This window comes from Syngnathoides biaculeatus, chromosome 7 (genome assembly GCF_019802595.1).
Source record: "Syngnathoides biaculeatus isolate LvHL_M chromosome 7, ASM1980259v1, whole genome shotgun sequence".
Classification (NCBI taxonomy): Eukaryota; Metazoa; Chordata; class Actinopteri; order Syngnathiformes; family Syngnathidae; genus Syngnathoides; species Syngnathoides biaculeatus.
In genome coordinates, this window is record NC_084646.1 from 24,591,610 (window position 1) to 24,606,897 (window position 15,288).

Consider the following 15,288-nt stretch of genomic DNA (forward strand, 5'->3'; position numbering starts at 1 on the left):
GTCAAAAGGGATGCAATAGGTTCACTATATTTGAGAATTAGTGCACATGGTCATGTTACTCGGGCATACTTAAAAATTATTATTTTGTTTTTTTTAAACAGTTTTATTTACGGCACGCACTGAAAGAGTATTGTATTGTTTGTTATTGTTAATTTTTCAAAAACAATACATATATTTTTCAGTGTGAGGTATTTTTAAACTTTAGATTCACTTTTTTCTAACAATGAATGATTGATGAGTTGGAACACATCGCACTCAAAAAAACTCTAAACACTGGTCACTTTCACAAAAGTATTTATTTGACATTTCTGAACTAAACCTATCACATATCTAAATAATGCAAATGCAAAATAGCATATAAGAAAGCTCCAGTGTAACACACTACAAAAATGAAGGGCTTGCCCTCCAAATATGGTGAATTGTTTTCTTATGGCAGGAAATGTGCATCATATTTGCTGAGATATTTTTGAAGTGGACTTGTAAAGGTTAATTGACATCACTCAACCCTTATGCATCATATTCCTTTCAGTACGGTACAAATCATGAAAAACAAGTTATATAAATACTGTAGGGACTGAAACTTAATTTTCTGTACTTTACATGCTGCTCTAACTGTGAAGGTACTGAACTAGTTCTCCTATCATAACTGTGAAATGTCTTCTGGAAAAAAATAAAATATGTGCACTTCAACTATAATCCTCTGCTTTGTTTTAGTATAAAACACATCAGTTAATTCAGCAGAGCTCTAAAAATGTCCTTTGACAAACCAAAGTATTTTAGCAAAATTACACCGTTGAAATCCTACTGTTCACCAATCAGTGAGAAGAAGGATATCCAGTTTTAAATGGTTTAATGTCACATCTGTCGAAGACAAGCCTTGAGTGCAGGTTCCATGTTCACTGATATAAAAGTGTGCTGTCAAAGAAGCACAAAGTCCCCAGCAGTAGTGATTGTCCTCCTTGGGTCACGGATGAAGGGCCATTCTCTCTTTTCTTGGGTCAGGCTGGTCGACAGGTCGTAATCTCTACCATGACCTTGCACAATAGTGAACGCTGGGTATTTGTCACTTGCTGATGGCTGCAGCACCTGAAACCACAACAGGTTAACGTTTCAGAGGTGTTAATGGTACAAAATACTGCATACTTTCTTCCCAACTGGAATTATTTTGTTTTGTTTCTCGATCCTTGTGAAGTTACTTTAGGTGGCTAAAAATACCATTTTGATTATTCTGACACTTACTTATGCAGAAATGGAAACTTATTCGATTTTTTTATATTGTTAGAAAAACATATAGACTGAAAATCAAAAAATGGGGTGGAGGATTCTATTGGACCTCCCAACTTAAGACAGGGGAGGCCAGTAGGTGGGGACTCAATAAGATAAATGGCTCAATGCTGACACCTCGTGGCTAATTTGAGAATGACAAAGTTAATGGGCAAAACAATATTTAGGAATGACAATAGAATAATTCTGAAAAATGTGAATGGATTCTCACCTGAGACAGCTCTTGGCTGATTTTCTCATAGTCTTGGACACTTCTGGAGTAAAATCCTATGGTGCAGCTTGGATCCATTCTAGTGAAAGGCATCTTCTTTGGTGAGGGACAGTGATAGGACTAGACAAAAGAGTACATCATTCAAAATATTCCTCAAGCTGAACGACAAAATGTATGGGATCAAATCCTATTTATTGGCCGTAACAGTGTCAACACATTTACAGCGCAACACTGCTGTGTTGTGTATTGTACTGGATGAAAAAAAACACAAAGTAAATTTGTATGCTGGTGTGCTAATCTTGTAAGCGTTTGTCCTGTCGCTGTGTTTGCTTCACATATGTGAGTAGCATGTACTATCAACATGAAGTACATATTTACGATCTAATAAAGTCCAACATAAAAGCAGGATTAAAATAGTTCCTTAGATAATAAAGCATCATTTTGAAGGCTAGCGTCAGATTTTGATTAATTTTAATGTAACGGGGTCTTTAATAGTTCACCTTTCTTCAAATTTAGGGTTTGGGTTAAGTTTAGCTTCAAATCTATGCATCCATTCATCTTCTGCACCGCTTATCCTCACTACGGACGTAGCTGTAGTAGAGCCTCTCCCAACTGACTGGGCAAGAAGCAGGGCACACCCTGGACTGGTTAGCAATCACAGGGCACAAAAACAAACAAAACACCAATCCACATATATATTCAGAGCTATGGACAATTTAGAGTCTCTAGATACCAAAAAGATTTTTCTCTGTAATGTGGATAAAAAACAGAGTACTTGGGAACAGATTTGAACATACTTCAGAAATGTTAGGTGGATGTGCTAACCACTTGTGACATCTTTAAAAATATTATTTACAGTTTCTTCATGTACTTTAGAAACACTGTGGTGAATTAGGTAAAATTTAAGTTCGAGTTGTAGTAAAAAATAATAAAAATGAGAAAAAGTAGTACAAAACTACCAATCAGTTTCAGAAGGTTTTCAATGAGACAAGTATCTACTGGTATGTAATGCACCTAAGTAGCTACTGAGTGTAAATTAGCAGATGTACTGTAATAGAGTGATGGTCTGCTGTAAGATTCATGCCATTAAGTATAAACAGGAATGATTACATTCAAATCATCCCTATTAGTGCGATTCCATTCAGCTCTTTAGTGTAGTTTCCCTATTACCTGCAGAGGGAAATCGCTGGTGCTGACATCCACAAAAGACTGACAGTAATGAGGATCCAAGTAAATCAAGCTGTCATCTGCAAGGACAAAACATAAGACAAGTTATTTAAAAACAGTGGATCATTACAAAAATGTCCCTCATACTAATTTCCATGTAGGGTTGCTCAAAGTCACCTGTATGCTGTAGTGTTGAATTGAATATGCTTCCCACGAAGTTACAGCTTTTTAATATCTACCACTGGTGGATTAAATGAGTTTCTTCAAGCATATTCTTAACACCCACAAAAAAGCTTTTCACTTAATTTAGAGCATGTGTGGGTGGTCTGCTGGACGTGACGATTACTTTTAAAAACATGCAATCATATCCGAGCATTTGCATATGATGAATGCAGAGGTGAGTTGTGCCTTGGCAGACAGAATGCATTGCTCGTCATTTAGACATCATTCACCACTATATATCACATTGATAAAATGTAAATGCGTAAATATTGACTGCCAAGATGTACAACTGAAGGTTCCTCCCAGCTCCTGAAGGTGATGAAGAGTGCCTCACTTTGGGGTCTGGAAGAAATTTAATGCATGCCTCCTATGGAAATCAATTACTTCCCACAACTTGGGAGGTTTACTTGTGATAAATGGGTGAGGCTTTGAAGGGTCAGAGGGAATAAAGGAAGCCCTGCTTCACTTGCCTCCTCTCTGCGTTCTCCATGTGCAAACAGGAATACATTAACTTGCTTTATAGTCTCATATAAGAAAAGGTGTAATATGCAAAACAACCTGCTTTTATACCAACCTCTCTCTCTCTCTCGCTCAGTTTTTCTTTTACATTGAGCAACACTCACCTTGAAATCCAACAAAGTAGCAGGCTTGCTTGGGCTTGCCTCCAATGATGCCAACGCAGTACTCCAGACTTAGTATTCTCTATGTAATGAAGAAAACAAAGATATTGCAAAAGATTCTTTTTCCTTGTCAACATCATTTATTGACAAAGAAGTACTGTTGAATTTTTTTAACAATTATTTGCGCTTCATTTTACTGCTGCTGGTAGTGGGCTCTCCTACCCTATATTATGGGCATTCATGACCTAAAATTAAACCCTAATCTACAGTATGTACATATACGTACGGTGTGCCCTCACCCATTTGTGGTTCACCGTTCATGGCCCCGCATATTCGCGGATTTTGGTCTTCAAGATTTCTTTTTTTTTTTACCGTGATTTTACAATAATGAATGTCTTAAATTTTCTTCTAAATAGACGAGGCACCACATTATACATGGCGCCTTACAATGTGAATGTACTGTAAATGTAAAATGCAATTGTTCCTCACCGGCTTGTGAGCACCATCATATGATAGCATATGGCCCCGTCACACCATGACGTTCTGGTCAGCGTTCTATAGCGTTTGAGGAAACGTTGATAGTCGCCCATGGTCGTCGGGATAGCGCCAGAAGAGCGTTGTTTGAACGCTATTGAACGTCAATGATCGCCGGGAATCAGCGGAGAACGGCAGTCCGGAAAAAAAGGTTTGAACATGCACAAAAGATCTCACCGAGACCAGCATTCATCAATATTTAATTTTAAATGCTGCAGAACGTTCAAGAACGTTCCTGGAACGTTTTACTAACGTTCGCCGAGCGTTGCACACGTTTGGCTCTTGTTAGTCAGTCGTTACTGTAGAATTACTTGGTTGTTACCTAATCGTTTGCTTTGCAGTGAACGACTCACTGGCGACCTGTCAACAACCGACGAACAATCCCCTAGCGCACACAGCATGATGCTAAAGTCAAACGAACGTCCTTTGGAGTCCATTGAGCGTCATTCGAGCGTTTCCCGAACGTCCATGCATATGGGTAAATAAACCGATGCTTTGCATTCTTACTTGCAGCGCTAGTTGCCGAAGTCCGCACCCCACCTTTTTTTCGTCTAGGCGGCATGATGCTGACTGTTCAAACTCACGAGAACAACTGAAGTGAGTATGAAATTTCCAACGTTTTCGTTCTTGTTCCACTGTAAAAATTACATGCCAGCAAAACGCTATTCTGTCATTATTCACCCGTTTAGTCACACGCTCAACACGCTCGTCTAACGTTGACAAATCGCTCGTCGCGCGCCAGTGACACGTTAGCACACGCTAATGGTTTTTAGTGGTATCTTATTTGGTCGCTGTTACACGCTTCTCGTGCGTTAGACACACGTTAAGTCATGCGTTACACACACGTTAATCACACGCCAGATGTGTCATCAGGGTTCAAGAACGCTGAAAAATAGAACGATTGAAATGTTCAGAGAACATTGACCAGAACGTCATGGTGTGACGGAGCCTTTACATACATGCTGGAACACATGCTGACAGTGTAACCAGTGTGTATTAATACCCCATCCATTGTTCAAGAATATTCGTTATTCGCTGGGATTTAAGGAACGTAACCCCTCCAAATAACAGGGAAACATTGTATATACTGTATATCTGCAGTAGCTACCTTTGCAAAGTTGAAATACTCAGGGTTGATCTTTTCCCCTCCCAGTCGAACGGGGATGAGAATGACAACAGCTTGACTGTCTGGCAGGGTGAACGCAGATGCTGATTGGTTGTTTTGGTGAGGGGGGGGTTCCTCTGATTTACCAGCCGACAGCCACCCAGCTTTGGATGCATTATGGCTCTCAATCACATCACCGCTATACACTGGAGAGGACCAATAGGAAGAACACAAGAACAGTTTGAAACTTATTTCTATCTTTCAGATATATTTTGTGATATTAGGTGCTATACAACTTACACATTTTATCACATACATAGACATTCTACAATAAATAAACACTGACTGGCCACAACAGACATACATACAGTATACTCCCACCGTCCTAATCTAATGAGAGTCAGTGCAAACGCTGCATTAAAAATACTTCTGTTAGTAAGATAACAGCAGCTCAACAATAGCTGTGGTTTTCAGTGCTGAAAAACTGTACTGCACTTCACGATACTCAACAGTCTGTCTCACATTTTATGACATATTTGGAATCCTCATGGGTATTTCCACAAACAAAATTAATGTTTTCATTTCGTCTGATATTCAGTGAATGCCTTCGGCAATTTGTTGACAAGTTTTAGTCAAAAATATAAAACATTAAAAAATTCCAGGGTTCTCTGAGCTGACCGCTTAAAAATTACTTTCATGTTTCTGTGCCACTTCTAGCAATTAAAAAATAAAAACTTACATAGTGAAAATTTAACATTTCTTGGTCAAAAGAGAAGCGTGGGCTGCAAGTAATGCATTTCAGTCATGAGGTTTTTTTAATGAATTTATTTGTCGTGGAGGAATTTAGAGGCATTTTAAGTTCTCATTCCATGTTTTTTCTCCTGTAGAAAATTCCACCAAGATCTTCTTCTTCTTCTTGTTTTCCTTTCGGCTTGTCCTGTTAGGGGTCACCACAGCGTGTCATCTTTTTCCATCTTAGCCTATTTCCTGCATCTTCTTCTCTAACCCCAACTGCCCTCATGTCTTCCCTCACCACATCCATAAACCTTCTCTCTTCCTCTCGCTCTTTTGCCTGGCAGCTCCATCCTCAGCACCCTTCCACCAATATACTCACTCTCTCGCCTCTGAACATGTCCAAACCATCGAAGTATGCTCTCGCGAATCATGTCTCCAAAACATCCAATTTGGGCTGTCCCTCTAATGACCTAATTTCTAATCCTATCCAACCTGCTCACTCCGAGCGAGAACCTCAACATCTTCATTTCTGCTACCTCCAGTTCTGCTCCCTGTCGTTTTTTCAGTGCCACCGTCTCTAATCTGTACATCATGGCCGGCCTCACCACTGTTTTGTAAACTTTGCCCTTAATCCTAGCAGAGACTCTTCTGTCACATAGCACACCAAACACCTTCTGCCAGCTGTTTCAACCTGCTTAGACCTGTTTCTTCACTTCCTTACCACACTCACCATTGCTCTGGATTGTTGACCCCAAGTATTTGAAGTCCTCCACCATCGCTATCTCTTCTCCCTGTAGCCTCACTCTTCCCCCTCCACCTTTCTCATTCACGCACATATATTCTGTTTTACTTCGGCTCATCTTCATTCCTCTCCTTTCCCTTCCTGTTTGCAGTGGTAATGGAGAGGCTGACAGATGAGGTTAGACTGGAATCCCCTTGGACCATGATGTTCACAGATGATGCTGTGATCTGCAGTGAAAGCAGGGAGCATGCAGAGGAATAAGTAGAAAGATGGAGACATGCACTGGAAAGGAGAGGAATGAAGATGAGGCGAAGTAAAACAGAATATATGTGCGTGAATGAGAAAGGTGGAGGGGGAAGAGTGAGGCTACAGGGAGAAGAGATAGCCAGGGTGGAGGACTTCAAATATTTAGGGTCAACAATCCAGAGCAATGGTGAGCGTGGTAAGGAAGTGAAGAAACAGGTCCAAGCAGGTTGGAACAGCTGGCGGAAGGTGTCTGGTGTATGGTGGCATCTTATAATGTTGGTCCTATAACATCAGTTGCATACTGACAAACGTCGATTTATCAGTGAGACTCTATTGGCCGAAAAATTAATCAGTTGGGCTCTACTTTCTAATTTGTATTTTTGAATACTTTTGAAAAAAACACTAAGGATAATACAAAGAAGTTAACTACTGCAAGTTACAGTCACAAAAATAAACACATTGTTAAAGGAATACCTCTCTAACAGTATGTAACAGGGCATTATTGTCTTTTCAAGGGCAGATTTCTTGATACTGTTTATGTACAGTATGCCTGTGTGTGTGTGTTTGCGTGCGTGCGTGTTTGTGTGTGTAAATAATCTAAATGAAGTGTCTATTTTTAAACATCCGTTTTCAATCCTTTGTGGCAACATAAGGTTAGGAAACACTTTTGAGTGTTTCTTTTTATTTTTTATTTACATTTATTTTACATAAATGACACTTTGACCATGCTCAGCATCTTCATAGAATATCTGAAGGAAAGTCGATATGATGTTCAAAACAGTGTTCAGTGCATTTTGTCAAAAGCAAAGCCTTTTCTCACACTGTACCTGTACAATCCTGTGAGACATAAGCAGTTAAACCAGCTAAGGGGGAGTCCTTCACTTCATCCATGGCCTTCCTACAAGAGTAGGAGAGATGGTGAGAAACACTAAAAGACCATCTATCCATTTTCTCTCCTGCTCATCCTCTACGGTTGCAGATATGCTGGTGTCTAACCCAGCTAACAGCAAGCAGGAGGTGGAGTACAGTGTGTCCTTGCCCATTTGCGGCCCCGCATATTTGCGGAGTTTGGTCTCCCAAGTTCTTTGTTTTTTTTGTTTTTTTTTTTTTAAACCGGATTTGCACGTATTTTCACGATCATAAAGGCCTTAAATTCTGTTCTAAACAGAGAAGGCGCCACATTAGACATGGCGTCTTACAATGTGGTGCACCTTATCTGCAAACTGACTTCCAACATTTGCAAATGTTGAGTGACTTGTTCAACAAAGTATACTTAAACACACTGGTTACACTGTTAGCATGCATGCATGCAAGCAAGTGATTTAGCATGTATGTAATCTACCAGACGATGCCGCTCATGAGGAAGTGAGGAACAATTGCATTTCACATCTGTCAGCAGAAGACGCTTACATTGCCCCACACACTGCCTGTGTAGGCAGATTGTTACTGATAATGTTGTACACACTTTAAGTGTCACATTGAAACTAAAATTATCACACCACAGCAAACAGAATAGCATAACTAGCAAATAAAAAAAAAACTACAACTAAGCGTGCTGCAAAGCATGCTGGGAAGAGGTAAATATCGTTTAAAGTGCATGTTTTGTGTCAATCATCTTGAGACATTCTTTTGTTTTATTATTTGCTAGATATGCTATTCTATTCTATGTGACACTGTATGTACAACATCGTCAGCAATGACCTGCCGACACAAGCAGTGTGTGGGGCAATGTCAGCGTCTTCAGCTTACAATTGCAATTGTTCCTCACTGCCTCGTGAGCACCATCATATGGTAGCTTACGTACATGCTAAAACACATGCTGGCATGCATGCTGTCAGTGTAACCAGAGTGTATTTATACTGCATCCAGTATTCAAGTATTGTCGTTATTCACGGGAATTACATTCCTTACACCCCCACGAATACCGAGGGAAAACTGTACATGCTGAAGTGGCTGCCAGCCAATTGCAGGGAACCTACAGTATAAACAACCATCAACAAGCAATTTAGACTCTTCATTTAACCTACCGCACATCTTTTTAAGATGTGGGAGGAAACCGGAGTGCCCGGAAAAAGCCCACGCCGGCAAAGGGAGGACATGCAAACCCTACATAGGCGAGCTAAGATCTGAACCCAGGGCCTCAGACTTGTGAGGCGGATGTGATAAACAGTCATCCACCATGCCGCCCGATACCCAAAGTTTAGATGTGAAATTTAACAGTTAGCCGTTATGTCAGCAGTTATTCTTCAGGATTACATGTTGCTATTTATTGACTATTAAACATTTAAACACAAAAGTACCTTCAAGAGTAAAGTATCTTGAATTTTTGATAAAGTATCCTTTTAAATAGTGGGAAATATTACACCAATTCACTCTTGCTAAAATTGCCAAAGTGTGCATCTAACGATGGACTTATTATTTTTCCCTTTACTCGGTCAACTTACTTGAGAATGTGCGCTACGGCAGCAGGTCCATACCAGTCCCCAGCCTGTTTCCCAAATGTCAGGCCTAAAAGCACCAGTCTGTGCAGACCCAGGTGAGCAAAGGCGTTGTCCCCAAACCATGAAACCAGTGTCCGGTGGTACATTTCTTTTAAATTGGCATCTGCCTCTTCTGCTGACCGTGAAGCGTGAGCCTCATACATGGATGATGATTCAGGATTAGAAGGCCTGTTGAAGGTGCCCTGGAGCGAGGCTCCCAGGGATTCGACCAGGCGCTTGGCTGCAGTGGTGGTCCATGTCTCAGCATCCAAACGCTGCAGCTGTAGTGCCTCTGACCACATCCAATCTTAAAATCAAGAAATATATAATGTGGATGTCTTTGTCAGATTACCTGATAAAGGCAAATGCCGTAATTCTTTCACAAATGTTCCATGTTGCCATTAATTAAATAATTTATTGATAGGATTTGGGATTGGTCCCCTTTGGTTCTATCGAGAGTTATGGAGTGATGAGCAAAAAAACTTGAAAATTAATAAACTATGTACATAAAACTCAAGGCCTTCTTTCCTTCCATTTGGTATATAGGTATTGATTATCAAAAGTAATGAGTGGCAATAATCTGACCAGGTCTTTGTGAGAGTTTCCTGCTTCTGAACTTTCAAGTTATATATTAACTTCACCATTAAAAATATAGTAATTCAGAACTTTATATGAATCCTGGGCACTCCAGAGGACCGAAAAGGTATCTAATTATACATTGGAATGACACAGTGTTTCACTTTAATTGCATCTTCTCCTTACAAACAAGGAGGAAGATGAAAGTAGAGAAAATTGAATTGTACCAGGCTATAACATGGAAGAGTCAAATTTAAAGCAGTAACAATATGACCTTGATCCAAAGAGAACCAAAGAGAAATTGATCAATAAATATCCTTAAAAGGCCGTTAGTCATTTTACTGAGAAATATTTCATTGATGGCATTTTTTACAACAGACAGAAGCCCGTTATGAATATTGTTTTCTAAATGGCTGCATTAAAATGGCATGCCATCTCGTTATGGGGACTCATAAAGTCGAGGACACTTAGGAGTCAATAGATCAGACAAAGTGGTAGAGAATTCAATCAAATACTGAGGTTCTAGGTGAGAAAACGGAAAGAGAAATAGTGTCTCTGATCTGTCACTCCATCCATTTGAAATACTGCTCGTTGTTCAGGCTCAAATGGACGCTGGAGCCTATCCTATGAGACTTTGGTTGAGAAGCAGAAGAGTTACCCAGAGCACTAAGCACCCTGGATCAGTCTTCAATAACGTTGGGTGGGAATTGGCTGAGGAATTCACAATGCAATGTGTCAGGATGTATTGGAAGAAAACAATATGAGCATCGTAAAATCTTTGCAACTAAAAAAAAGGAAGTTCTGGAGATCATGTGACTGCCTGTATCCATTTAATTAGTCAAAAGGAGTCAAACCTCACAAGTAGTTATGATTGGATTGGTGATGTATACTGTACGCAAAGCAAAACAAATCACACTAGTAATATTGAATACCTGAAGGTAAAACTACAAGTACTGAGTGGAATGTACCTTAATATAATGGAGTTAAAAAAAAAAAAAAAAAAAAAACAATCTAAAGTAAAAAATGTCGCATTAAAACTACTTTGACTACAATTCATCCAGAAAGACAGTGAAGCAAATGCAATCAGGTAAATATAGCTCATTACTACACACATCTAAATATACTACACTGTACTTTAATTCTTTAAACCACTATATTTTTGGAGAGAGTGATTTATCACCATGTTCAGTTCCAAACAAGGAAAAAAACTAAAAGGAATCAGAGGGAATGAGGTATGATAAAACCACTTACCTCTGCCCAAGAAGTGCAGAATAAGTGCTTGAGCCAACATCATCTGTCCAGCCCGAAGCATGCAGCCCCAGCCACAGTCGGATGTTAGAACAGAGCCAGGCAGAGGGGAGAACTCTTCTCTATAAGTTAGCCATACACGAGATCCAAAATCCCTCCGGAAATCCTCTATATTTCCCATAACGGAGTCCTTATCTGTCACATCCAAGCAGGCTTGTGAGACATCGTCATCATCTAGGGAAAACAGGGTTCAGGCCGATGACCAAACATTATTCATCAAGGTGTAATCTAGAAATGATCTACTGTGTTTACCTAACTGTGCATAACCTTGTCAAACCAATTAATGCTGAGTGTTATATTCATGTCCAAAGCAAGCAGATGATGCGGAAAATGGATGATGGATGGATGCTGCATTGCATGCTACATTCTATCTTACCAACCTGTACTTTACAGTAATAAGAGCTATTTTTGATATTTTGGTAAAAGTATTACATGCCCATGTCATGGAAACAACAGATTTCAACCTGGGAACACTGAGTCCTGAGAACATACTCTATCATCGTGAGAATAAGCGGCTCAGAAAATTGATGGATGTCTTTGTTTTTCTATTTATACCAGTGGGGCATAGTGACAAAAAGCACAAATGAATGGTTGTCTATTAGATGGGAGGAAGTCTTCTTTTCCTTTCGGCTTGTCCCGTTAGGGATCGCCACAGCTTGTCATCTTTTTCCATCTTATTAGATGGGAGGAAGTACATACAGTAAAACACCAGAGAACTACACCATGCATTCAAAGATGAAGAGTGATCGTGTTTTATGTACACCTGCTAATTTTTTGTATATCTGAGACAGGGGATGTGCAATAAATGAGATCCCTGCAACCATATAACACTATATAACTATATTCCTATTGCTGTTGTGCATCATGATAATGTACACACTTCATATAGTTAAGTTATAATGCATGTCACGTCTTCAATCAGTTGTCACTGTGTATTGTGTTCTGAGGATATTCTAATTTTAGCTATGAGGAACTTTCCTTGACAGTTGTTGAAATATTAACAACTAATGCCAACTGTACAAAGCAAGAACAGTAAATAGAGAAAGAAACAGGCTCATATGCTGTGCAACATACTATACCATCAGCCTTAAAATGGTAACACTTTCCAAGAAGAACCACAGGGGAATTTCGGCTAAATGAGGTCTTTGACTTCAGAGCCCAACCTGAAATATAAAAAAGGCAATAAAATTAAAATCAGACAATGTTTCAAAGGCTCTGCTTTGTTTGCAATTTGCAGTAATGATTGTGTCCCCCCCCCCCCCCCCCCAGAAATCTATCACTACACCTGCCACCACGTTATGTGTTGCCTCTGTATCAAAATGTATCCACCTGTTTGTCTCGACCTGCAGTTTAAAAAACCCAATTGAACAAGCAGGCTCTTTATACACATACGTTGACCAACCAAAATACTGTTCATTTATCAAGATAAACATGCTGTCTCAAGGCAAATTAGAATGAAACTGAGATATGCTCTATGTGTTTGTGTGTGCGTTTTGACCTCAAGCTCACTTACTGTACTTAACATTGTGCCACACGGACAAGAACTTGGTCTTCATTTTTTCCACCTCGTCACTCTCTTTATTCTCCATTTGTACCACAGAGGGATACAACCCATTCCAACACCTCTGAGAAACACTGGTAGACCGTGCGCAGTGCAGTGTTTAGGAAAACAAATATGCGAGCAAACGATAATAAACTCATGCCACCATAACTCGCACATTATCACTGATAGAATGCTTTTACCTTAATTCGGTCAAGTACTGTTTTTACTCAAGAACTCCTGGAGGTAATGCCGCATTCTGACGACCAAGAACTGTGTGCAATCCTCTCCACGCCAGTCATCGCTTGCAGTTCCGTGAAATGTATGACTGACAAAAGGTAATGTTTACATTTTGAGGAAGTAGCAGAGCGTAGGTCAGCTGATCTCGCGATGTTTCCGACAAACAAAAGGCGACGGAAGTCTGTGGAGGCTCGATTTTAATTTATACGAGCTTCCTCGAGTAGGCGGTGCACAGGCGGTGATTACTTAGAAGCGCAGAATGAAATTCTTCCTAAGCACTTGCTTTTGGCGTTTTACTGTACCAAAACAATGTGTTTTCAGTCAGTGCACCAACTTACCTTTCCCCAATTTTTTCTCTTTATCCCTATGTTCCTCACAGTTTTGGTTGTTTTAACACGTTTCGAGAGTTTCCTGGTTCTCATTTGATAAACTTGCTCCAAAACTCACTGAGACCAACTGCAACAGAGGAGAGAGTACGGGTATTTGCTGTTAATAATAATATTTTGCGCATTTCTTGAATATGCATTTGAATGTATGCATTTGAACATATGCTGTAAATTCTTGAAAATATATGCAGTTTCCCCAGTTTTAAAGGAGGTTTAACAAAAGATTTCATTTGGATTTTACTTCGGTTGGCCAAGCAACATTGTCCTTTTGTCTCATTTTATTTTAGCATCAGGTAGTTTGACAGTTCATGGAGAGGTTTCAGGCCTTACATTTGTCTCACGCAATGAGGTGCTTTGAATGCAAAAGAGTGAGTATGTTATTGTAACTGTGAATAAAAACAGGAACACATTACACATTTTTGCAATTTCTTTAACATCAAGCTCCATTCCTCGATATATTCATTTTACTGTATTTACAATTTTCTGCACGACAAATGAGACTGTCAGCGTTGTCACTAGTTCAGGGTCAGTGGGCTGTCTTGTTGCCTAAACAACATTTGAAAACGACTCAGCGATGGGACCCCAATAAAGGAACTAGGACAGATGTTTGCTTTTCCCTGCAATATAATGATTTCCTCTTCGTGTATACAATCTGTGGGCTTGTTGTGGTTTATAACACAAGTATTCATTTTGACTGGGTGTGTTCTTTTGTGCACCATTACAGCCATTACGGTAAGATGTGAAGCTCCTATTCTCTAGCTTTCCCGTTTTCCCGTTGGCTGTAGTGAGTGAGTGAGTGAGTGAGAGGAATTCGCTGGCTGCTTCGCTGGGAATTTCGTTTAACCACATACAGCGGCCACTGCCATGGCTGAACGCCGCGCCTTTGCCCAGAAGATAAGCAGGTAAAAACGTGTCCGACACTGACTTTTTGAGGTAAAGCTACCAGTTTGAAGCTTCCATTTGGGTCGCCGAAGAACCACCGCGGAGCAACTGGATGGAAAGAGGCCCAGGCACCAGCATAACCCGTCCGCTTTCCGCTAGCTTGTTAGCCGTATCGCAAAGATGCTCAGGCCCACTCAAAGAGAGCAAATGAAGTCTTAAAAAAGACAGTGTGCAAACTTGTTTGAGTGATTGTAAAGTGATCGAGCACAATGCATGCTTCATAGTGCCTATGCAATCAGCAATGGCACATGTAACACTAAAACCGTTAGTTTGAGCAGCTAGCTGTTTTGACTCTTGTATTCTACATTGATGGAGGACGCTGTTGTCATTGCTGCAAAAGGGACTGATCTCAGCAAACATACAGTGAGGTGGACAGTGCAAATATATGTCATATAGTCGGTCTCAGAATATATCTACAGACTATCAAACCTCGATCTCATCCCCGCCCCTCAGTTGGAGCTCTAATCTCTTTAACAATGGGCTGCACTGATGTTGAATCCTCACTATCAGTATCCTTCATGCTACGTATAGTTGTAGATCAAGATAAACTTTTGTAATGAGGCCCATCTTAACTGATCAATTTTGCCTTGGATGATTATCTGATCGTGACCTTGTGTCCAGTTTTAATCTTTCATGATCAGTCCTAACTGGTGTATAAGTAGTTACAGTCATCTAGAATAGTATTTGTTTTTGTTCCATATTGAAGACATATGGGGTTCAGATCAAAAGATGAATATTAGGATTTACAGGATCAGGCTTTATGGGGGTGATCACCAAGTTTAAAAAAATGATAATCACAGTCCGAATCACAAGATAAAGCAATGAGTCTATTTACAAACCCATTTCCAATGAAATTGGGACATCGTGTTAAACATAACAACAGAATACAATGATTGACAAATAGTCTTCTATATTTAATTGACTACACTACACTGACAAGATAATGTTCA

At 39.9% G+C, this 15,288-nt stretch overlaps 2 protein-coding genes across 20 annotated transcripts in view; one reads left to right on the forward strand and one right to left on the reverse strand.

The window, feature by feature from the left end:
• Positions 1 to 288: 288 nt before the first annotated feature.
• On the reverse strand, positions 289 to 13,190 carry atg4c (autophagy related 4C, cysteine peptidase). 7 transcript variants are annotated; one of them, XM_061825374.1, is made up of 11 exons: positions 12,974 to 13,190; positions 12,753 to 12,865; positions 12,310 to 12,393; positions 11,174 to 11,404; positions 9,311 to 9,653; positions 7,694 to 7,764; positions 5,147 to 5,349; positions 3,508 to 3,586; positions 2,666 to 2,742; positions 1,496 to 1,615; positions 289 to 1,086 (listed from the first exon to the last, which is right to left on the reverse strand). In XM_061825374.1, the coding sequence occupies exons 2-11, from the start codon at positions 12,817 to 12,819 to the stop codon at positions 919 to 921; spliced, it is 1,443 nt and encodes a 480-aa protein (XP_061681358.1). In that variant the 5' UTR covers positions 12,820 to 12,865; positions 12,974 to 13,190; the 3' UTR covers positions 289 to 918. The 7 variants fall into 7 exon arrangements, with proteins under 7 accessions (XP_061681358.1, XP_061681357.1, XP_061681359.1 ...); XM_061825373.1 differs by having other exon boundaries at positions 12,744 to 12,865; XM_061825375.1 differs by lacking the exon at positions 12,310 to 12,393 and having other exon boundaries at positions 12,744 to 12,865.
• An 831-nt stretch (positions 13,191 to 14,021) lies between these two features.
• The window catches only part of dock7 (dedicator of cytokinesis 7), a 98,426-nt gene continuing 97,159 nt past the window's right edge, over positions 14,022 to 15,288 (forward strand). For 5 of the 13 annotated variants that reach the window (XR_009795774.1, XR_009795777.1, XR_009795778.1 and 2 more), the window contains exon 1: positions 14,064 to 14,298. Coding sequence is in view for 2 of the 13 variants with exons in the window: in XM_061825371.1 (XP_061681355.1) it covers positions 14,261 to 14,298 (38 nt within the window). In the remaining 11 variants the exon portion in view is untranslated. Of the gene's footprint in view, positions 14,299 to 15,288 lie in introns of all 13 variants that reach the window. The other 8 variants (XR_009795772.1, XR_009795776.1, XM_061825370.1 and 5 more) reach the window with 5 other exon arrangements.

Excerpts from the sequence above, each read along its gene's own strand:
- atg4c (XM_061825373.1), bottom strand. The coding sequence starts at position 12,819 with ATGGAGAATAAAGAGAGTGACGAGGTGGAAAAAATGAAGACCAAGTTC. Across the intron at positions 3,587-5,146 it reads AGTATTTCAACTTTGCAAAG|AGAATACTAAGTCTGGAGTA; the intron begins GTAGCTACTGCA and ends TTCATTACATAG. Across the intron at positions 2,743-3,507 it reads CTACTTTGTTGGATTTCAAG|ATGACAGCTTGATTTACTTG; the intron begins GTGAGTGTTGCT and ends TTGTCCTTGCAG.